Source organism: Spea bombifrons, chromosome 1, assembly GCF_027358695.1.
Source record: "Spea bombifrons isolate aSpeBom1 chromosome 1, aSpeBom1.2.pri, whole genome shotgun sequence".
Taxonomy (NCBI): domain Eukaryota; kingdom Metazoa; phylum Chordata; class Amphibia; order Anura; family Pelobatidae; genus Spea; species Spea bombifrons.
Window position 1 is genome coordinate 163,918,741 of NC_071087.1, and position 17,712 is coordinate 163,936,452.

General features: G+C 50.9%; 2 protein-coding genes across 2 annotated transcripts; one reads left to right on the top strand and one right to left on the bottom strand.

The window, feature by feature from the left end:
• Positions 1-1,386: 1,386 nt before the first annotated feature.
• GALT (galactose-1-phosphate uridylyltransferase) lies at positions 1,387-7,274 on the bottom strand. Its single transcript, XM_053448750.1, has 11 exons — positions 7,161-7,274; positions 6,229-6,398; positions 5,658-5,733; positions 5,092-5,140; positions 4,755-4,884; positions 4,335-4,391; positions 3,466-3,588; positions 3,149-3,281; positions 2,859-2,942; positions 2,111-2,265; positions 1,387-1,755 (listed from the first exon to the last, which is right to left on the bottom strand). The coding sequence occupies exons 1-11, from the start codon at positions 7,204-7,206 to the stop codon at positions 1,681-1,683; spliced, it is 1,098 nt and encodes a 365-aa protein (XP_053304725.1). The 5' UTR covers positions 7,207-7,274; the 3' UTR covers positions 1,387-1,680.
• Positions 7,275-7,784: 510 nt separating this feature from the next.
• SIGMAR1 (sigma non-opioid intracellular receptor 1) lies at positions 7,785-10,519 on the top strand. Its single transcript, XM_053448760.1, has 4 exons — positions 7,785-8,018; positions 8,358-8,558; positions 9,671-9,763; positions 9,920-10,519. Exons 1-4 carry the CDS (start codon positions 7,871-7,873, stop codon positions 10,147-10,149), a joined length of 672 nt encoding a protein of 223 aa, XP_053304735.1. The 5' UTR covers positions 7,785-7,870; the 3' UTR covers positions 10,150-10,519.
• The last annotated feature ends 7,193 nt before the right edge of the window (positions 10,520-17,712 follow it).

Genomic DNA, 17,712 nt, shown 5'->3' on the forward strand with positions numbered 1-17,712 from the left:
CTGTATATAGCGCTGGGGGGTTATATTACTGTATACAGTGCTGGGGGTTATATTACTGTATACAGCGCTGGGGTTATATTACTGTATACAGCGCTGGGGGTTATATTACTGTATACAGCGCTGGGGGTTATATTACTGTATACAGCGCTGGGGGTTATATTACTGTATACAGCGCTGGGGGGTATATTACTGTATACAGCGCTGGGGGTTATATTACTGTATACAGCGCTGGGGGGGTAATATTACTGTATACAGCGCTGGGGGTTATATTACTGTATACAGTGCTGGGGGTTATATTACTGTATATAGCGCTGGGGGGTTATATTACTGTATACAGCGCTGGGGGTTATATTACTGTATACAGCGCTGGGGGTTATATTACTGTATACAGCGCTGGGGGTTATATTACTGTATACAGTGCTGGGGGTTATATTACTGTATACAGCGCTGGGGGTTATATTACTGTATACAGTGCTGGGGGTTATATTACTGTATATAGCGCTGGGGGGTTATATTACTGTATACAGCGCTGGGGGTTATATTACTGTATACAGCGCTGGGGGTTATATTACTGTATACAGCGCTGGGGGGGGTTATATTATTATATACAGTAATCAGTCGTTGATCTCGTCTTAGATTCAGGAGCCGGATGTCTATTCCATGCATGTTTAATCCCCTCACTGTATTACCCTCTACCACCTCTGCGGGGAGGCTGGTTCATTTATTATTTATTGTTTTATATAGCACCGTCAAATTCCGTAGCGCTGTACAATGGGTAGACAGGACGTAACAAATTGACTTACAGAGACAACAGCTGAGGATTATCTATCATAACCTCCTTTCCCTACCCCAACTTCTCTACCCCCAGATTTCTTCTATTTGTTAAATTTTGGGTCCGGTTGCAGAGAATGCGCCGATGACACAAAACGACGCGCTCAGTCCTCATGTTTTAAATACTCCTGAGAGGCTCCGCGTGACCTGCGCCGAGAGCCCCGACTCCACATGAATGTTTGATGGCCGAGCCTCCTGTAGAGAGAAGCCTCTGATTCCCTCGGCGGGCGACGATTTCGCAGCCGGAGCCTTTAATAAGCGCGACCCCCCCGGCGGCGCTTCTTTCCTCTCATCACATCTAATCAAGAGCATCGCCGACAGCCAAGCGCAGCGTCTGTCTGCATTCTTCTGGCCCCTTGGAAAACTTCCGCAAAAGGGGCGGGGCCACAGACAGCTTTCTCAATATTCCTCCAATCAGACACAGGGTGTGCCCGGAGGAGGACCGGCTAACGCGAGGAGAAGAGGAGGAAGAAAGAAGCGGCGCTGCGGGAAAGGAGACGGGACACGGAAGCGAGACAGCGAGGGGGGAGCGAGAAAAAAAGTCAAAACTCTCTGTTTCGTTATAATTTGCTTAATTTCATATGAATTAAGGAAATTGGATAATTTTGTTAAATTTAAAATTTGCATGACTCCGAACGCGTGAGTCTAGTGATTTCTCTCCGGTTTTCACGACGGTTATCGGCCCGACTCGGCCCCCGCTCCTCATGCAGAGAATTAAACATTTCATTGTTAGACTGCGCCAGGCTCTGCTGTTTCTGGTCGGCGGGAGCGATCGTGCAGGGATCCAGTGCCGGTGGCAGTGCAAAATCCACTCAAAAAGACCCATCGGCGCAGGTTCCCCCCGCAATCTCACTTCACCGACGATGCCCCCAAATCTCTCAGCTTGTAATGTTCCTCGGGGAGGCACCGGAGACGCTCGGCCGCCTGCGAGGAAAGGAGGTCACGTGAGTCCCAAAAACACATTGCATTTACATCGCAATATTCCTAGAATTACTCCAAAACCATTCATTAACCCATTAATCTGCAGCGAGTATTTCACAGAACTATCCGGAAAAGGGCAGCGTCTGCCGGGACGAGACTGACACCTACGGACAGCGGGGGCGTTTCCATAGTAACACGCACACTCACACTTATTGTCACGTTATTGCGCTCCCGCATTCAGCCGTCTCGACCCCCACAAAGTATGTGATACGCTACAGACCTAAAATGCCCCCTCACTAAGCTGCCCCCGCTACACGTGTCCAAGTCCGCGCATGCTGCCCCCGCGGTGCACACTCACCTGCTCTGCAGTGAGGTCTCTCTGCGCCTGAGCCAACATCTCGTATCCCACCATGAACTTGCGCACAGTGGCTGAGCGCAGGAGTGGGGGGAAGTAATGCGCATGCAGCTGCCAGTGGCTGCAGTCATCAGAGAGATGGGAGCCGGTGGGAGCCCCTGAGGAACGACAGCGGAAGTCAGACCGCGACAGAGAGGCGGCCCCCGCGCGCAACGAGAGAGAGAGAGGCGGCCCCCGCGCGCAACGAGAGAGAGAGAGAGAGAGAGAGACCTCACCTAGAGTATTGTGACAGTCCTGGGGAGAGGGGTATTGGAGAGAAGTCAGAGGAGGCGACTGGAATGGTCTGCAGGATAAACATTATCAGGAGAGACTGAGGGGTCTCAATATGTCCGGCTCGGGGGAGGGGGGGCATTTAAATATAAAAAGGGGTTAAAGGACGGGAGGGAATTTATTTCAAAGGAGGAGGAAAGTTACAACCGGAATCCAACACTAGAGAGTCAGAGACTGTGGTGGAATGGAAGGAAGTTTTACTTTACTGAGAGGGTGATAGATAAGTGGAACAGCCTCCCAGCAGAAGTGGTAGAGGGTAATACTGTGAGGGGATTAAACATGCATGGGATAGACATACGGCTCCGCTTGAGCTGAAGTATTCTGTATATACTAAACGCAGCTGAGCTCCCATCCCCTAAACGAGCAAGAAAAGTGTGCTCCATAACCCGGTGCGTGTGGCCCCCGCGGCCCCTTTACATACCGTGCCAGCCCATCGAGTACGGGAAGGAGATGTCAAACAAATTGTCGTATTTACAGAGAAGGCGCTTCATGATGGAGGCCAGGCCTGCGAAGGACAATAAGACGAAGTCTGCACTTAGCAGTCCCAGCCCCATACAGGGCAACAAACAAAGCTTAGCGGATTGGGGTCTCGGGGGGGGGGCAGGCCCGGGGTCTCGGAGGGGGCAGGCCCGGGGTCTCGGAGGGGGCAGGCCCGGGGACTCGGAGGGGGCAGGCCCGGGGGGTCTCGGAGGGGGCAGGCCCGGCACTCACTGTCTCTCTCTGCGTCGCTCAGGTCCTGCAGGCGGGTGACGTGCCGACGGGGCAGGAGAAGAGTCTGGAACGGCCAGACGGCCCAGTAAGGAACAACCACCAACCAGTGCTCGTTATCCAGCACCACGCGCTCCTGGACGGGGGAGAGCCGGTCACACGTTACCGAGAGACCCCAAAACCCGACACGAGAAACCGCCTGAAATAATCAAAACGCAGCCCTCGCCGCTCCGATACACACCGCTCCCCAACCCCCTCCACTCCCTGACGCGGGTCCCTCCCCCCCCCCGACGCGGGTCACTCTCCCTTCCTCCACTCACCCTGCGCTTTTCCTCCAGCCTCCCGTACTCCAGTAACATGGGGACTCCGTGCTCGCCCAGGTAGCCCCTCTGCGTTCTGTCCTCTATCTGGGCTTCGTTAGGAAGGAAGTTACTGGCCCAGATCTACCGAGGAGAGCGAAGTCAGCCACAGTCATAAAAGTGACGTTTACACACTTATTCCATGCAAATTCCCCTCCGTTTCCCATGATCCCTCAGTGCAGGCGGCATCGAGATCCTCCCGCCAGCCCAAGCAGGAAGCCGCTTCCTGTTCTCTCCCTGCGTCAGCCTGAGCAGGAAGTTGGAAGCCGCTTCCTGTTCTCTCCCTGCATCAGCCTGAGCAGGAAGTTGGAAGCCGCTTCCTGTTCTCTCCCCGCGTTGTTTTAGTGGACGGCGCAGGAGCCTCTAGCGCTAGAGATGTTTCCAGCCGCGCAGGTCCCTCCGTAACGCTATTATCACAGATACCTCAGGGCGACGGGGAGATTTATACCCCGCAACGGGGCAGCAAGATGGCGGCACCACGTGGTATAAGGGGGGGGTCTCACTGCCTCCTCTTAAAGGAGACATTTTTCTCTATGGTGCGATTGGTTAGAATGTTTGGCTGTTGACCAAGAGTCGGGGGTTCGATTCCCCCCAGGGACGGGTCACTTTCTCTCGGCAAAGAATGTCATTAACCTGTCGTATTCCGGTCCTACACTGCGGGAAGAATTAGAATCAGGAATAATCTCGTACGCAGACGTTCTATATCGTTACGCGCACGGAATAAAAACATACAACGGGATCCCTACAAATTCTTAAATACCCTGCAGAACGGCAATTATTTATTTTGAGAAGGGTTAAAGACTCAGTGCCCGGGGCTGGCGGACGCTCACCTGGCAGTGCGGGTGGGGGTTGGAGCAGCCCATCATGGCGCCTTTATTCTCAAAGATCTAAAGGGGGGAAACAGAAACATGTAAATAATTATCTGCTGGCGGGGTCCGCTATACTTCCCGCCGACACGCGTGCCGAGTGCATGCCTTGTACTATATGTAAGATTCCGTTTTGCTTCCTTTGTGTTCCACAGTCCTGTCCACAAGGGCCACAGCCCTGCCAGGTTTAGGCTCTCATATTGAAAAACTTTTGGACCTTGAGGAAGGGAGCTGGACAGCCCTGTGCTACCACTCCTGCTGGAAGTCCGATCTATGTAGCTAACACCATTCCTTAAAGCACTTTGTCCCATTTTACCTTCAACGCCCTCAAGGAGGATGACATTACATTTGTCTACAATGTGAAGCCACCATGCGCAGCCTCACCTGAACCCAAGGGTACGTGGCCCCCAAATCTTCCATGATCTCTGCCCACTTGTCAATCACCACCCGGATCTCCTGCGTGGACATCAGCGGAAGAGTAATGTCTGACCAGGGGTGGAAGCACATGACCTGGCTGCGGAGACAGGAGGAGAACGCGGTCACCCGGCTCAGGGGCATGCGCGGCAAGAACTCGCAGTTAATAAACTGACATCAAATCCCAGCATTTGGTTTAATCAGCAGCGGAACGCCTCCCCCTGTGCGGCTGTCACCTGCTGCTGGGACCGGGGAGCAGAGAGCATGCTGGGAGATTCTGACAGCCTCAAAGTTTAGGAACAATTACCAGATCCCTTGGGCAGACTTTGCTTGCAGCAGCGGGTGTTCGCTGGGACCTGGGAGATGGGGGGGGGGGGAGACAGAGAGATGGGGGGGAGACAGAGAGATGGGGGGGGACAGAGAGCATTATTATTATTTACTAACGCTGTGAGAGATACTGAATGCTGGATAAAGACCTCTCCTCCTCCCCTACAGTATACTCACTGCACAGACCTCTCCCCCTACAGTATACTCACCGCACAGACCCCTCCTCCGCTCCCTACAGTATACTCACTGCGCAGACCTCTCCTCCTCACCTACAGTATACTCACTGCACAGACCTCTCCCCCTACAGTATACTCACTGCACAGACCTCTCCCCCTACAGTATACTCACCGCACAGACCCCTCCTCCGCTCCCTACAGTATACTCACTGCACAGACCTCTCCTCCCCTCCCTACAGTATACTCACTGCACAGACCTCTCCCCCTACAGTATACTCACTGCACAGACCCCTCCTCCCCTCCCTACAGTATACTCACTGCACAGACCCCTCCTCCTCCCCTACAGTATACTCACTGCACAGACCCTTACCTGGCTCTGGGGCATCCGGCTGCAAAGCTGGAAAATCATTTTCAAAGACAAACGTCCCGGAATATTCCGGATTCACCTCACAGGAGAGAGAACGAGAGACGCCGCGGTTACTTCACCCGCCGCAGACTTCTAAACGTTTCTACTTTATTTATAAATCACCACACTGAGCTGACGCTTTATGGCGATGCTAATGAAGTCCGTTCCTCCATAGACTTTCATTAATCATAGAGTCTGACTGGGTGATTAAGACTGAGGCATTCTATTGTTCCCCACAGGCAGTATGATAAGGAGTCGGGGGGTTTAGTAGATCGGGGGTCAGATAACAGAGCGAGAATCATACAAACGGCTGATATGCAGCTGCCTGAAAACTTTATATCAATAATAAATATATTAAAAATATTTGGGGTGGGAGATTCCCTTTTAATCAATTTCCCATTTATTAGATAGTTTTACAGTAAAACGGTTCTTCTTTCGGACGGACGCTCCGCGGAACACGCCGGACTCCCTGACCAGTCCGAGGATGACCTTGGAGCATCACCACCTGCGGCAATACCGTGAGGCGTCCACCTACCTCCCCGCCGGCTCTCTTGGCCCCTGGGCACAGCGGGTTACCCGGATCACATCTGGGAATGTTTTCCTCCGGAGGTTTCTCCACCTGACCCTGCCACGGCCGCCTCATGCGATGGGCAGACACCAGCACCCATTCATCACGCAGCGGGTTATACCGAACGTGCTGATGTTCTGCAATACAAAAGCACAATGTCTGAGAGGGTGGTAGATAAGTGGAGCAGCCTCCCAGCAGAGGTGGTAGAGAGTAATAAAGTGCGGGTATTAAACATGCATGGGATAGACATACGGCTCCTGAATCTAAGACGAGACCCACGACTAAAGTTTGAGTCGTTACAGCAGGAGTAATGGGGGCCGGATGGGGCCGATCTGCCGGCGGGTTCTGGGTTTTTATCAGAATCACAGAAAGCAGGAGGTAATCAGAAACTTCTCTCCATCGCTGCAGCTTCTGCCTAACCCACCAGAGCTCTAGACACCGCAATCATCAGAGTCTGACAGCTATCGGCCCGGCTTTGCTTGGTTTCGGGGGGACAGGAAGCACCGACCGGTATATTAAAGGAAATGCTTAGAAATGGATTTTCAGGGAACCTCGGGGGTCTCAAATACGCGACTCAATAAGCATTGAAATCATCACAAGCCTAGGAAATACATCACACGGGGCGGGAGTGATTATTAGACGCCGCGGACGGGGTAAAAAAAATACACCCGCGCTTACGGTACAGGGTAAGTAACGGGGTCTGCGTCCCCCAGTATACTGCCAGGAAGCGCTCATGGGGTTAACCGATCTGAGTATAGCTTCTGGAGCTGCAGCTTCAGTGGCTATACTAGAGGCTGCGTCTATAATACAGAGCGCACGGCCTCTGGAACTAGAGCTGCTGATGAAGGGAAATCTCATCATGCTCAGCCAGTGCAATGGTGGGGGGGGGGTTCAGGTACCGCTGGGGTGGAAGGCGGCGGCTGTCTCCGGCTCAGCTGACTCCATGCTCACAGCGCCAAAGATCCAGGAAGTGATTACTTCCGGTCTCGTGCGTTCCAAGCCTCGCTCTGGCCGCAAAGAGACTCGCACTAGGCAGTACGGTAAAGCGAGGCTTGGAAGGCATGCGGTAACAAGCTTCACCGACAGGGCTGCCAGGTTGTTGGGACACTACCGATGACAGTTTCGCTGTCAGGAATTTCCTGGCTGAACCGGGATAGCTGGCAAAAGTGACCATCGCGCACGTGTCACAGCTTAGAGAATACAGCCCTTAATTCAGTGTTTTGAGACTTAGCCACGCCCCCTTAGCGCTCCATCCCCTCATAGCCTTACAGACGCTTTCTCTATGGTGCAAGGTAGCCGTAGCTCCGCCCCTCGCTCCGCCCATCATCTCTCGGCCGTTCGCTGCAAATACATCGTTCTCTGCTCTGTTAGGTGATTCCCTGGACCCGCCTCTTTCTCCGCCCATCGACCTGTCACTGGCTATACACACACCATGCACTCTGCACTGTCAGGCGATCTGTGGTCCGCCCCCCGAGGCGTCGTAGTCAACATCCCGATGTGATTGGTCGTTGCGTTGGCTCCTCGCGCGCTATTGGTCCGTGTTGCATGCTGCAGTAGGAAGCGGGCCCGTGTCACCCTGCGTGCCGGCTCTTTGCTCTGCGGTCCGGACATGGTGTGCTGCTCCTCCCGCATGCTCTGGGCCGCCGTGCTGCTGGCAATGCTGGCCGGGCTGGTGCACCTGCTGCAGGCCTGGCTCAGCAACAAGTCCTACGAGTTCAGCCGGGAGGAGATCGCCATGCTGGCCAAGGAGTACTCGGGTGAGTCCGGGGGGGGCACTTACCACTCCCGGGGGGGCACTTACCACTCCCGGGGGGGCACTTACCACTCCCGGGGGGGCACTTACCACTCCCGGGGGGGCATTTACCACTCCCGGGGGGGCGCACTGACAAGTTTCATGGGGCATTAACGCATATTTGTTCCAACTGGCACTGTCCGGGGGTGTTTATCTCAGTCCCTGGGGTAGTGACACACTTGTGCTGCCCTTATTGCCCGCAGAGCGTCTAGTATTGCCTGACCCCCTTTTCTTTGCGTGCCCCCCCGACCCCCTTTTTCTCTGCCCCCCCCTGACCCCCTTTTTTTTCGCCCCGTCCCCCCAGGTTTGGATTACGAGGTGGCTTTTTCCAAGATGATCACGGAGCTGCGGAGGAAGCACCCGGGGCACATCCTGCCGGACGAGGACCTGCAGTGGGTGTTTGTGAACGCCGGGGGCTGGATGGGCTCCATGTGCCTCCTCCACGCCTCCCTCACCGAGTACGTGCTGCTGTTCGGGACGGCCGTGGACACGAGTGGCCACTCAGGTGAGTGAGGGCCCGGCGGAGGGGCCACACGTACGGTGACTCTGTAGATTTGAGGCGGTTAGACCCCGTCGCGGGCGGACGGTGTATTTTATTCCTGCCTGTGGGTTTGTCGCTGAGACGGCTTCAACCAATCAGCATTCCCCGTGCCCTCGGTACGTGGTGGCCCCGCTCGGTAGTTCTGTGATGGGGTAGATCTGGTTGTAGTAAGAGGGGTGAGGGCAACGAGCCAAACAGCCCCCAAATTGTAGTGCGGGGGTCTACCTGATTCCGCCTATAAGGGGGGCAGCCTTTTTTCTACCTGTTACCCCTGGAGGGTGGGTCTCAGAGACGGCTCCAGGAATGCCCCTGCCTGAAGTATTATTACCCCAGTAACGGGCAGACTAGATGCCCCCCCAGTTCCTGCAGGGAAGAATGGTTTGGGATGGAGCCCCAGCTGCCCCAGTCTCGGGGTAAATACCCCTCCCCCGCAGGCCGTGAATGTATTGGGTTCCAGTGCGAGGTGATCCGGGCCGCGTCCCCCTCGTCTTCTATTTACAGGTTCGGGGTTAAAGGTCGGAGTCCTTCCCTAATCTGCCTGCATTTCTCAGATCGGCCCCATCCGGCCCCCGTCTAGTCGCCCGTTTCTCCCGCTGTAACGACTCAAACCTTAATCAGTCGTTGGTCTCGTCTTAGATTCAGGAGCCGTATGTCTATCCCACGCATGTTTAACACCCTCACTGTATTACCCTCTACCACTTCTGCTGGGAGGCTGTTCCACTTATCTACCACCCTCTCAGTAAACTAAAACTTCCTTCCATCCCGTCTCAGCCTCTGCTCCTGAAGCGTTAGATTCTCTTTTCTCCTCCCGTTCCGTTATTCGCTGCGTGGGATTTGGTTCCGGTGCGCTGAGGAACCTGCCTGTGAGCGCTGCGGTTCTGAAGCCTGTTAACGTCCGCGCATGTTCCGGGGGGCACTCGGTGGAGGCCGCGCATGTTGGGGGGGTTCCGGGGGGCACTCGGTGGAAGCCGCGCATGTTCCGGGGGGCACTCGGTGGAAGCCGCGCATGTTCGGGGGGGTTCCGGGGGGCACTCGGTGGAGGCTGCGCTGAGGTATTTTTGTCCTCTGGTTTCCAGGCCGCTACTGGGCAGAGATCTCGGACACCATTCTCTCCGGAACGTTCCGCCAGTGGAAGGAAGGCACCACCAAGAGCGAGATCTTTTACCCAGGTGGGTGCATTGGGGGTCCCGTGCAGTGACAGCCGCCGCACACAGGGGGCGCCGACGGTGACGTGGGCTTTATCCACTAAACAGAGAGTTGTTTTTTTTCCCGCCGTGGAGGGCCGAGACCCCCGGGTAACGTATCTCCCCCCCCTCTCTCTGCAGGAGACACCATCGTGCATGCGGCGGGGGAGGCCACGTCTGTGCAGTGGAGCGCCGGCACGTGGATGGTGGAGTACGGCCGCGGCTTCATCCCCTCCACGCTGGGCTTCGCTTTGTCCGACACGTTCTTCGGCACTCAGGACTTCCTCACCTTCTTCTACACGATCCGCGTCTACGCCCGGGGGCTGCTGCTGGAGGCCAACACCTACCTGACCGAGCTGGGGGTCTTCTAACCGTCCGCGGCCCCCCCCCCCGGCGATCTGCCTTCCTGCCGCAGACCCGTCATGTAGAGTGAGCTGGCAATGAACGGGTTAAGTGCAGAGAGTGACATCATTGGACTCCTCCACCTACTCGCTACAGAAGGGGGGACTTAGCGAGTCGGACCCCAACTGTCCTCAATAAATGGAGAAGGCCGGGGGGGGGCTCACAGAAGATCCCCTCCACGGGGTATTTATAATATACAGCGGCAACAACACTAACCCCCCCCAGGTCTCTCATTCGTTGGCTACCCAAAGAGTTAAAATCCATCGGGTCCTTGGAAAAAAAGTTAACAAAAAATGTAATTATGGTAAAACCCCAAATCACGGTTTATTATCTGTTTAATCTTTTTCCTTGGTTTTATTTTTTTGCAAAATTTGTCCCAGAATGGAACGATCCGAGTAACTCGCGGACTGCTTCGGGCAGAAAGCGGGCACTTCTGGGGTTTCTTTGCCCCCATATTCCGCGCAGGTTGAGAGTGAGATCGTTAGGGAGGTCACTGCTTTTTCCTCCCCGCGGCCGCCATAAGCAGATCTTTGCACCGCAGTGTGGGGTGTTGCTGCCGGTGCGCCTGAGCATGATGGGAGTTCTCCTCAGCCTGAAGACGTAGCGGCCGTTTGCTCGCGTTAAAGCTGTCGTCCCGCTGACTTTTAAGAAGCTTTTTCGGTTTCTTGGACCGCAGCCTATCAGAGCCTGCTTCTGTGTCACGTGACAATTAAGAGTTCCCGACAAAAGTCTAGGAAAGGTTGGGCATCCAGCAGTGCTGGGTGGAACGGCAGCTTTAAGCCCCCCGGCTGTAATCTCTTAATATTTTGGGGGTCCTAGAGGTAGATCCAGGCCCCCCGTTCCTGCTCTGCTTACATCTCCTGGGACCCGACGCGTTCCTGTAACCGCTGTCTGTCTGGGTCTCGTCCGTCCGTCTCCGTTTTGGAACGTACCCGCTGGTAGCAACAAACAGCGAAACGGCCCCTCCGTCCGCAGCCATTCAGATGCCAGAAGCGTGACTGCAGGCGGCGCACGTTCGCTTAGTGGCTGCCGTGTCCTCCACGCGCGTTTCGTAATAATTAACGCTGCCAGCCAAACCTAAAGCTGCGTTCAGTTCTGAAAGGGTTAACTTCTGCAGAGCCGGTGGAACTGCAGCTTCAATCAGACGTCCCGTCCGGCGCGGAGCTTTAAAGGGATATTTGGGTTTAAGGCGGATCTGACCTTTAACCCTTTGGGTGTCCCGTTGCTTGTCAGCGCCTGAATCCAACATGCGTGTGAAGACTTCCTATTGGCTGTGGGGTCAGAGCCCCCCCCCACCTGCCCACGATGGTCTCCAGCGCGCTAAAGTAGTTGTTGATTTAGAAGAGCGAGTATTGCCTCTGTGGGGGGCAGTAGTTTGGGGGTCACCTGTGACGTCTCCCGCATGCGCGGCTCCGCCGGCCGCCACCTCGTGCCAAATCCCGGAGACTCCCCCTCCCCCGCCTCGTTTTTCTAATGGAAGAAAAACCCCTTTTACCCCCAATTCTATTTTTAAATCAAATAAAAATTCAGAAAATGCGTTCTGTGTCTTTTTAACCGACAGGGAATCTCTGCTCCTGAAACACGCCTACCTGCCATGTGTCCAGCTTTACTCTGGCCAGTCCCTCTCTCCTCCCCTGATGCTCCTCTTCGCTTGGAAGTGAGTGATAGGAGTGATCGTGTGCACAGCGTCAGGCAGTCACTGCAAAAGCAACCGAGTTCTTGTATTGAAACGGGGCGGGTTTTTAGGGCGAGGACCTGGAAACGGCTCGGAGACGGAAACCAATAGAAGGAATGGGGGGGGTCTTGGCTATGGTGACTGCGACGATGACATCATCATTTAATCCGCAGACCTGCTGGGGGGGTCTTTACGTTTATAGAGCTTTCCAGACAGCGCAGGGGGGATCCTCGGAGGATGGGGAGCGGAGACCCCGTATTAAGCAACACAATTGAGTTTTCTTTCTCTATACTGTCAGGGCAGCTGCGATGAACCCCGATTGGCTGAGAGTCGCGTGGGGTATTATGAGACCCTCCGTGCGTGGGGCAGGAAGCAGTCTCCTTTATGTTTCCTGCCAGCGATCGGCTGCGTTACACTGCAGAACCTTCAGCCAGATAACTGGAACAGCCTCCCAGCAGAGGTGGTAGAGGGTAATACAGTGAGGGGATTAAACATGCATGGAATAGACATACGGGCATTTTCAGATTCTATACATTGCCAAGTACTGCTGTCCCTGCTTGAGCATAGGTGGGCCATGCATGAATATCAAGGTCTTTGCCTTAACCTTGGAGCCTGGAGGTCTCCAAAACTGTTAGGTGTCGCACCCCAGATCAGCCACTAGATGGCACCGCAGACCATTCTGTAATCAGCATCACGGAATTATTATTATTATTTATTGTTTTATATATCGCCGTCATACTCCGCAGCGCTGTACAATGTGTTATTATTATTTATATATCGCCGTCATACTCCGCAGCGCTGTACAATGTGTTATTATTATTATTTATATATCGCCGTCATACTCCGCAGCGCTGTACAATGTGTGTTATTATTATTTATATATCGCCGTCATACTCCGCAGCGCTGTACAATGTGTGTTATTATTATTTATATATCGCCGTCATACTCCGCAGCGCTGTACAATGTGTGTTATTATTATTTATATATCGCCGTCATACTCCGCAGCGCTGTACAATGTGTGTTATTATTATTTATATATCGCCGTCATACTCCGCAGTGTTGTACAATGTGTTATTATTATTATTTATATATCGCCGTCATACTCCGCAGCGCTGTACAATGTGTGTTATTATTATTATTTATATATCGCCGTCATACTCCGCAGCGCTGTACAATGTGTGTTATTATTATTTATATATCGCCGTCATACTCCGCAGCGCTGTACAATGTGTTATTATTATTTATATATCGCCATCATACTCCGCAGCGCTGTACAATGTGTGTTATTATTATTTATATATCGCCGTCATACTCCGCAGCGCTGTACAATGTGTGTTATTATTATTTATATATCGCCGTCATACTCCGCAGTGTTGTACAATGTGTTATTATTATTATTTATATATCGCCGTCATACTCCGCAGCGCTGTACAATGTGTTATTATTATTATTTATATATCGCCGTCATACTCCGCAGCGCTGTACAATGTGTGTTATTATTATTATTTATATATCGCCGTCATACTCCGCAGCGCTGTACAATGTGTTATTATTATTATTTATATATCGCCGTCATACTCCGCAGCGCTGTACAATGTGTTATTATTATTTATATATCGCCGTCATACTCCGCAGCGCTGTACAATGTGTTATTATTATTATTTATATATCGCCGTCATACTCCGCAGCGCTGTACAATGTGTGTTATTATTTATATATCGCCGTCATACTCCGCAGCGCTGTACAATGTGTTATTATTATTATTTATATATCGCCGTCATACTCCGCAGCGCTGTACAATGTGTGTTATTATTATTTATATATCGCCGTCATACTCCGCAGCACTGTACAATGTGTTATTATTATTTATATATCGCCGTCATACTACCCAGCGCTGTACAATGTGTATTATTTATATATCGCCGTCATACTCCGCAGCGCTGTACAATGTGTGTTATTATTGTCGGCTCACAGGAGCTGACAATCTAGCAGGCTGTTTTTACATCAGAGCCGCCCCCGGGGTCAGTGATCTATTTGGGGTGCTGTCTGATCAAATACTCCCCAGAGTCCGGGGCCCCTTCCTGTTACCATGTCTGTTGGTGCCACCCCGCAGGGGGCAGATCCCAGGGATATACGATGGAAATCCCAACGCGTTCTGGAGCCCAATGGCACAAATGGGGGGGTTAAGTTCAGTGAAAGGGTTAATCCGGCGGCGGCGGGCAGGCGGCCTGCAGAGTGCTGTGGAGCCGGTTCCCACGCGCATTAGTAAGTGTCCGGCGTCCTCGCTATACGTCCGCATATACATCGCTTTAATGTCTAATGCATGCGCCGGGAACGCCAGGAGATTTATAGCCGTTATTAGCGTCGGGGGAGCCAATCGGTGCGCACGAGCGGCCCCGGCAGCCATTAGCGCGCGCTGAGTGTGAGTAATCTGTGTCCGCACTAACACAGCTGATGTCAGCAGCTCCGTCGATAAGAGCCGGAGTCCCGGCGAGCGGCGGCGTAATGAAAATCCGATGGCCGAGCCGCTGGAAGTAAATAAGTATTCCCTTCAAATTAGAAAATCAAATCCCCGACGGCTTATTTTCCCCGCCGGGTCGATTCCTTTTATTACGGAAATATCGCCGCTAAATAACATTAGTGTGAGGGATCTTTACATGCTTCTCTCGGCAGAGCGTCGATAGTTTTAATGTCAACGCGAGCGGCCCGCGGGGGCCGAAAAACTCCCTCCGGGACTCCGGCGTATCATCGTTTTCTATTTATTTTTTTCCCAAATAAACGACTTTTAGCCGCTTGCAAAATTAGCGGGGGATGCGACCGCCTGACACCCGGCAGCTTCCCAAAGCACAGAGACCGGACGCCTCCGATGTCAAGGAACTCCCCCCCCCCAAAAAAAAAAGTTATATTTAAAAATCTACTTATTTTTTGTTTTAAGTTAAAAGTTTTTCTCGCGGTCTGCGTTTTTATAAAAATCCCCCCTAGACAAATTAATTTATGAATTTCCGATCTTAATAAATTCTCTGGTTAGAATGGGGTGAAAAAAGGGGGGGAAATGGCGGAAACCAACGAGTGGTCACGTGACCAACATGACCCACAAGGGTGGAAATGATATCATTTTTGCTCCCTTCCGTAATTTTTTGTAAATATGGGTGAATATTTTTACCCGACTCCATCAGTAATCTAAAATGTCATTAAAAATCTACAAAATCGCTTAAAAGTTCTGTTTCTACGGATTTATGATGTCACTTCCAGCCCCCGAAGCATCATAAATACAGGGGCGTACCTAGAGTGTTTGGCACCTGGGGCGAATCCTGTATGTGGCACCCCCTACCCCCCCCCCACACACACACACACACACACTTTAAAACTGCATAGTTTTTACCATTAGGCAAACATTGACGGGGTACAGCATAACACCGATCATTATATACTAAGGAAGACATTGACGGGGTACAGCATAACACCTATCATTATATACTAAGGAAGACATTGACGGGGTACAGCATAACACCTATCATTATATACTAAGGAAGACATTGACGGGGTACAGCATAACACCTATCATTATATACTAAGGAAGACATTGACGGTGTACAGCATAACACCTATCACTATATACTAAGGAAGACATTGACGGGGTACAGCATAACACCTATCATTATATACTAAGGAAGACATTGACGGGGTACAGCATAACACCTATCACTATATACTGAGGCAGACATTGACGGGGTACAGCATAACACCTATCATTATATACTAAGGAAGACATTGACGGGGTACAGCATAACACCTATCACTATATACTGAGGCAGACATTGACGGTGGTATAGGATAACTGTTATCATTATATACTAAGGCACGCACTGACAGTGGTACAGCATAACACCTATCACTATACATTGAGCCAGACATTGACAAAAATGCATCATAACCCCAATCACTATATACTAAGCCAAACATTGATGTGGTGTAGGCCTACCGCTTCAGTGTCTGGCTTTGTATTACTATTTAGCAGGGATGTACCAAAATGAAAATTCTGGACCAAAACCGAAAATTCAGCATTGACTTGGCCAAAACCGAAAATGACCCTTTTATTAAAAGTAAGTAACACCATAATAAAACAAAACAATCAATAACAATATTAATATATATACATTAACAGCAATCACAATCATATCTTGCCCAGGCATACCCAGATTCCAGCATGTACTGGCTGGCTTAGCATGATAGGAGTGTGATTGCTGTTAGCAATCATATATATTAATATTGTTATTGCATTTTTCTGTCCAATTTTGGTGTGTTACTTACTTTTAATAAAAGTGTGGTTAACACACCAAAATTGAACAAAAAAATCAACAACGATATATATATATATATAATTACTAATATATATAATTGCTAACAGCAATCACACTCCTATCATGCCCAGGCAGCCAGTACATGTTGGAACCTGGGCATGATAGGAATGTGATTACAGCCTCCCTATGCCATGTTACCCCTCACACACACACACTAACACATCCATGCTATCACACACACACTCATTCACATTCAGCATAAACTACAGCATAACACCCATCACTCTCACACACTTACCACGGTCACTGAATATTTTCCTACCTTTTCTCTGTCACTGCCACTTTTCCTCCTCCTCTTCCTGCCGACCCCCGCTAGGTACCCTACTGCATAAATAAAGCTTAAAAAATGTCCTCGGATTTTAAACTCTTTCCCGTTTTCCCCACAATGAGCCGGTCCTGCGACCCGTGAAATATTAGCCCAGGTAGCCATGCTAGTCATCGGGCCGCACAGGCGCCGGAGGTTACAAGTCTCTGTTATACATGTGTACATTGTACAGCGCTGTGGAGTATGACGGCGATACATAAATAATAATAACACACATTGTACAGCGCTGCGGAGTATGACGGCGATATATAAATAATAATAACACACATTGTACAGCGCTGCGGAGTATGACGGCGATATATAAATAATAATAACACATTGTACAGCGCTGCGGAGTATGACGGCGATATATAAATAATAATAATAACACATTGTACAGCGCTGCGGAGTATGACGGTGATATATAAATAATAATAACACATTGTACAGCGCTGCGGAGTATGACGGCGATATATAAATAATAATAATAACACACATTGTACAGCGCTGCGGAGTATGACGGCGATATATAAATAATAATAATAACACACATTGTACAGCGCTGCGGAGTATGACGGCGATATATAAATAATAATAACACACATTGTACAGCGCTGCGGAGTATGACGGCGATATATAAATAATAATAACACACATTGTACAGCGCTGCGGAGTATGGCGGCGATATATAAATAATAATAACACACATTGTACAGCGCTGCGGAGTATGACGGCGATATATAAATAATAATAATAACACATTCTACAGCGCTGCGGAGTATGACGGCGATATATAAATAATAATAACACACATTGTACAGCGCTGCGGAGTATGACGGCGATATATAAATAATAATAACACACATTGTACAGCGCTGCGGAGTATGACGGCGATATATAAATAATAATAATAACACACATTGTACAGCGCTGCGGAGTATGACGGCGATATATAAATAATAATAATAACACACATTGTACAGCGCTGCGGAGTATGACGGCGATATATAAATAATAATAACACACATTGTACAGCGCTGCGGAGTATGACGGCGATATATAAATAATAATAACACACATTGTACAGCGCTGCGGAGTATGGCGGCGATATATAAATAATAATAACACACATTGTACAGCGCTGCGGAGTATGACGGCGATATATAAATAATAATAATAACACATTGTACAG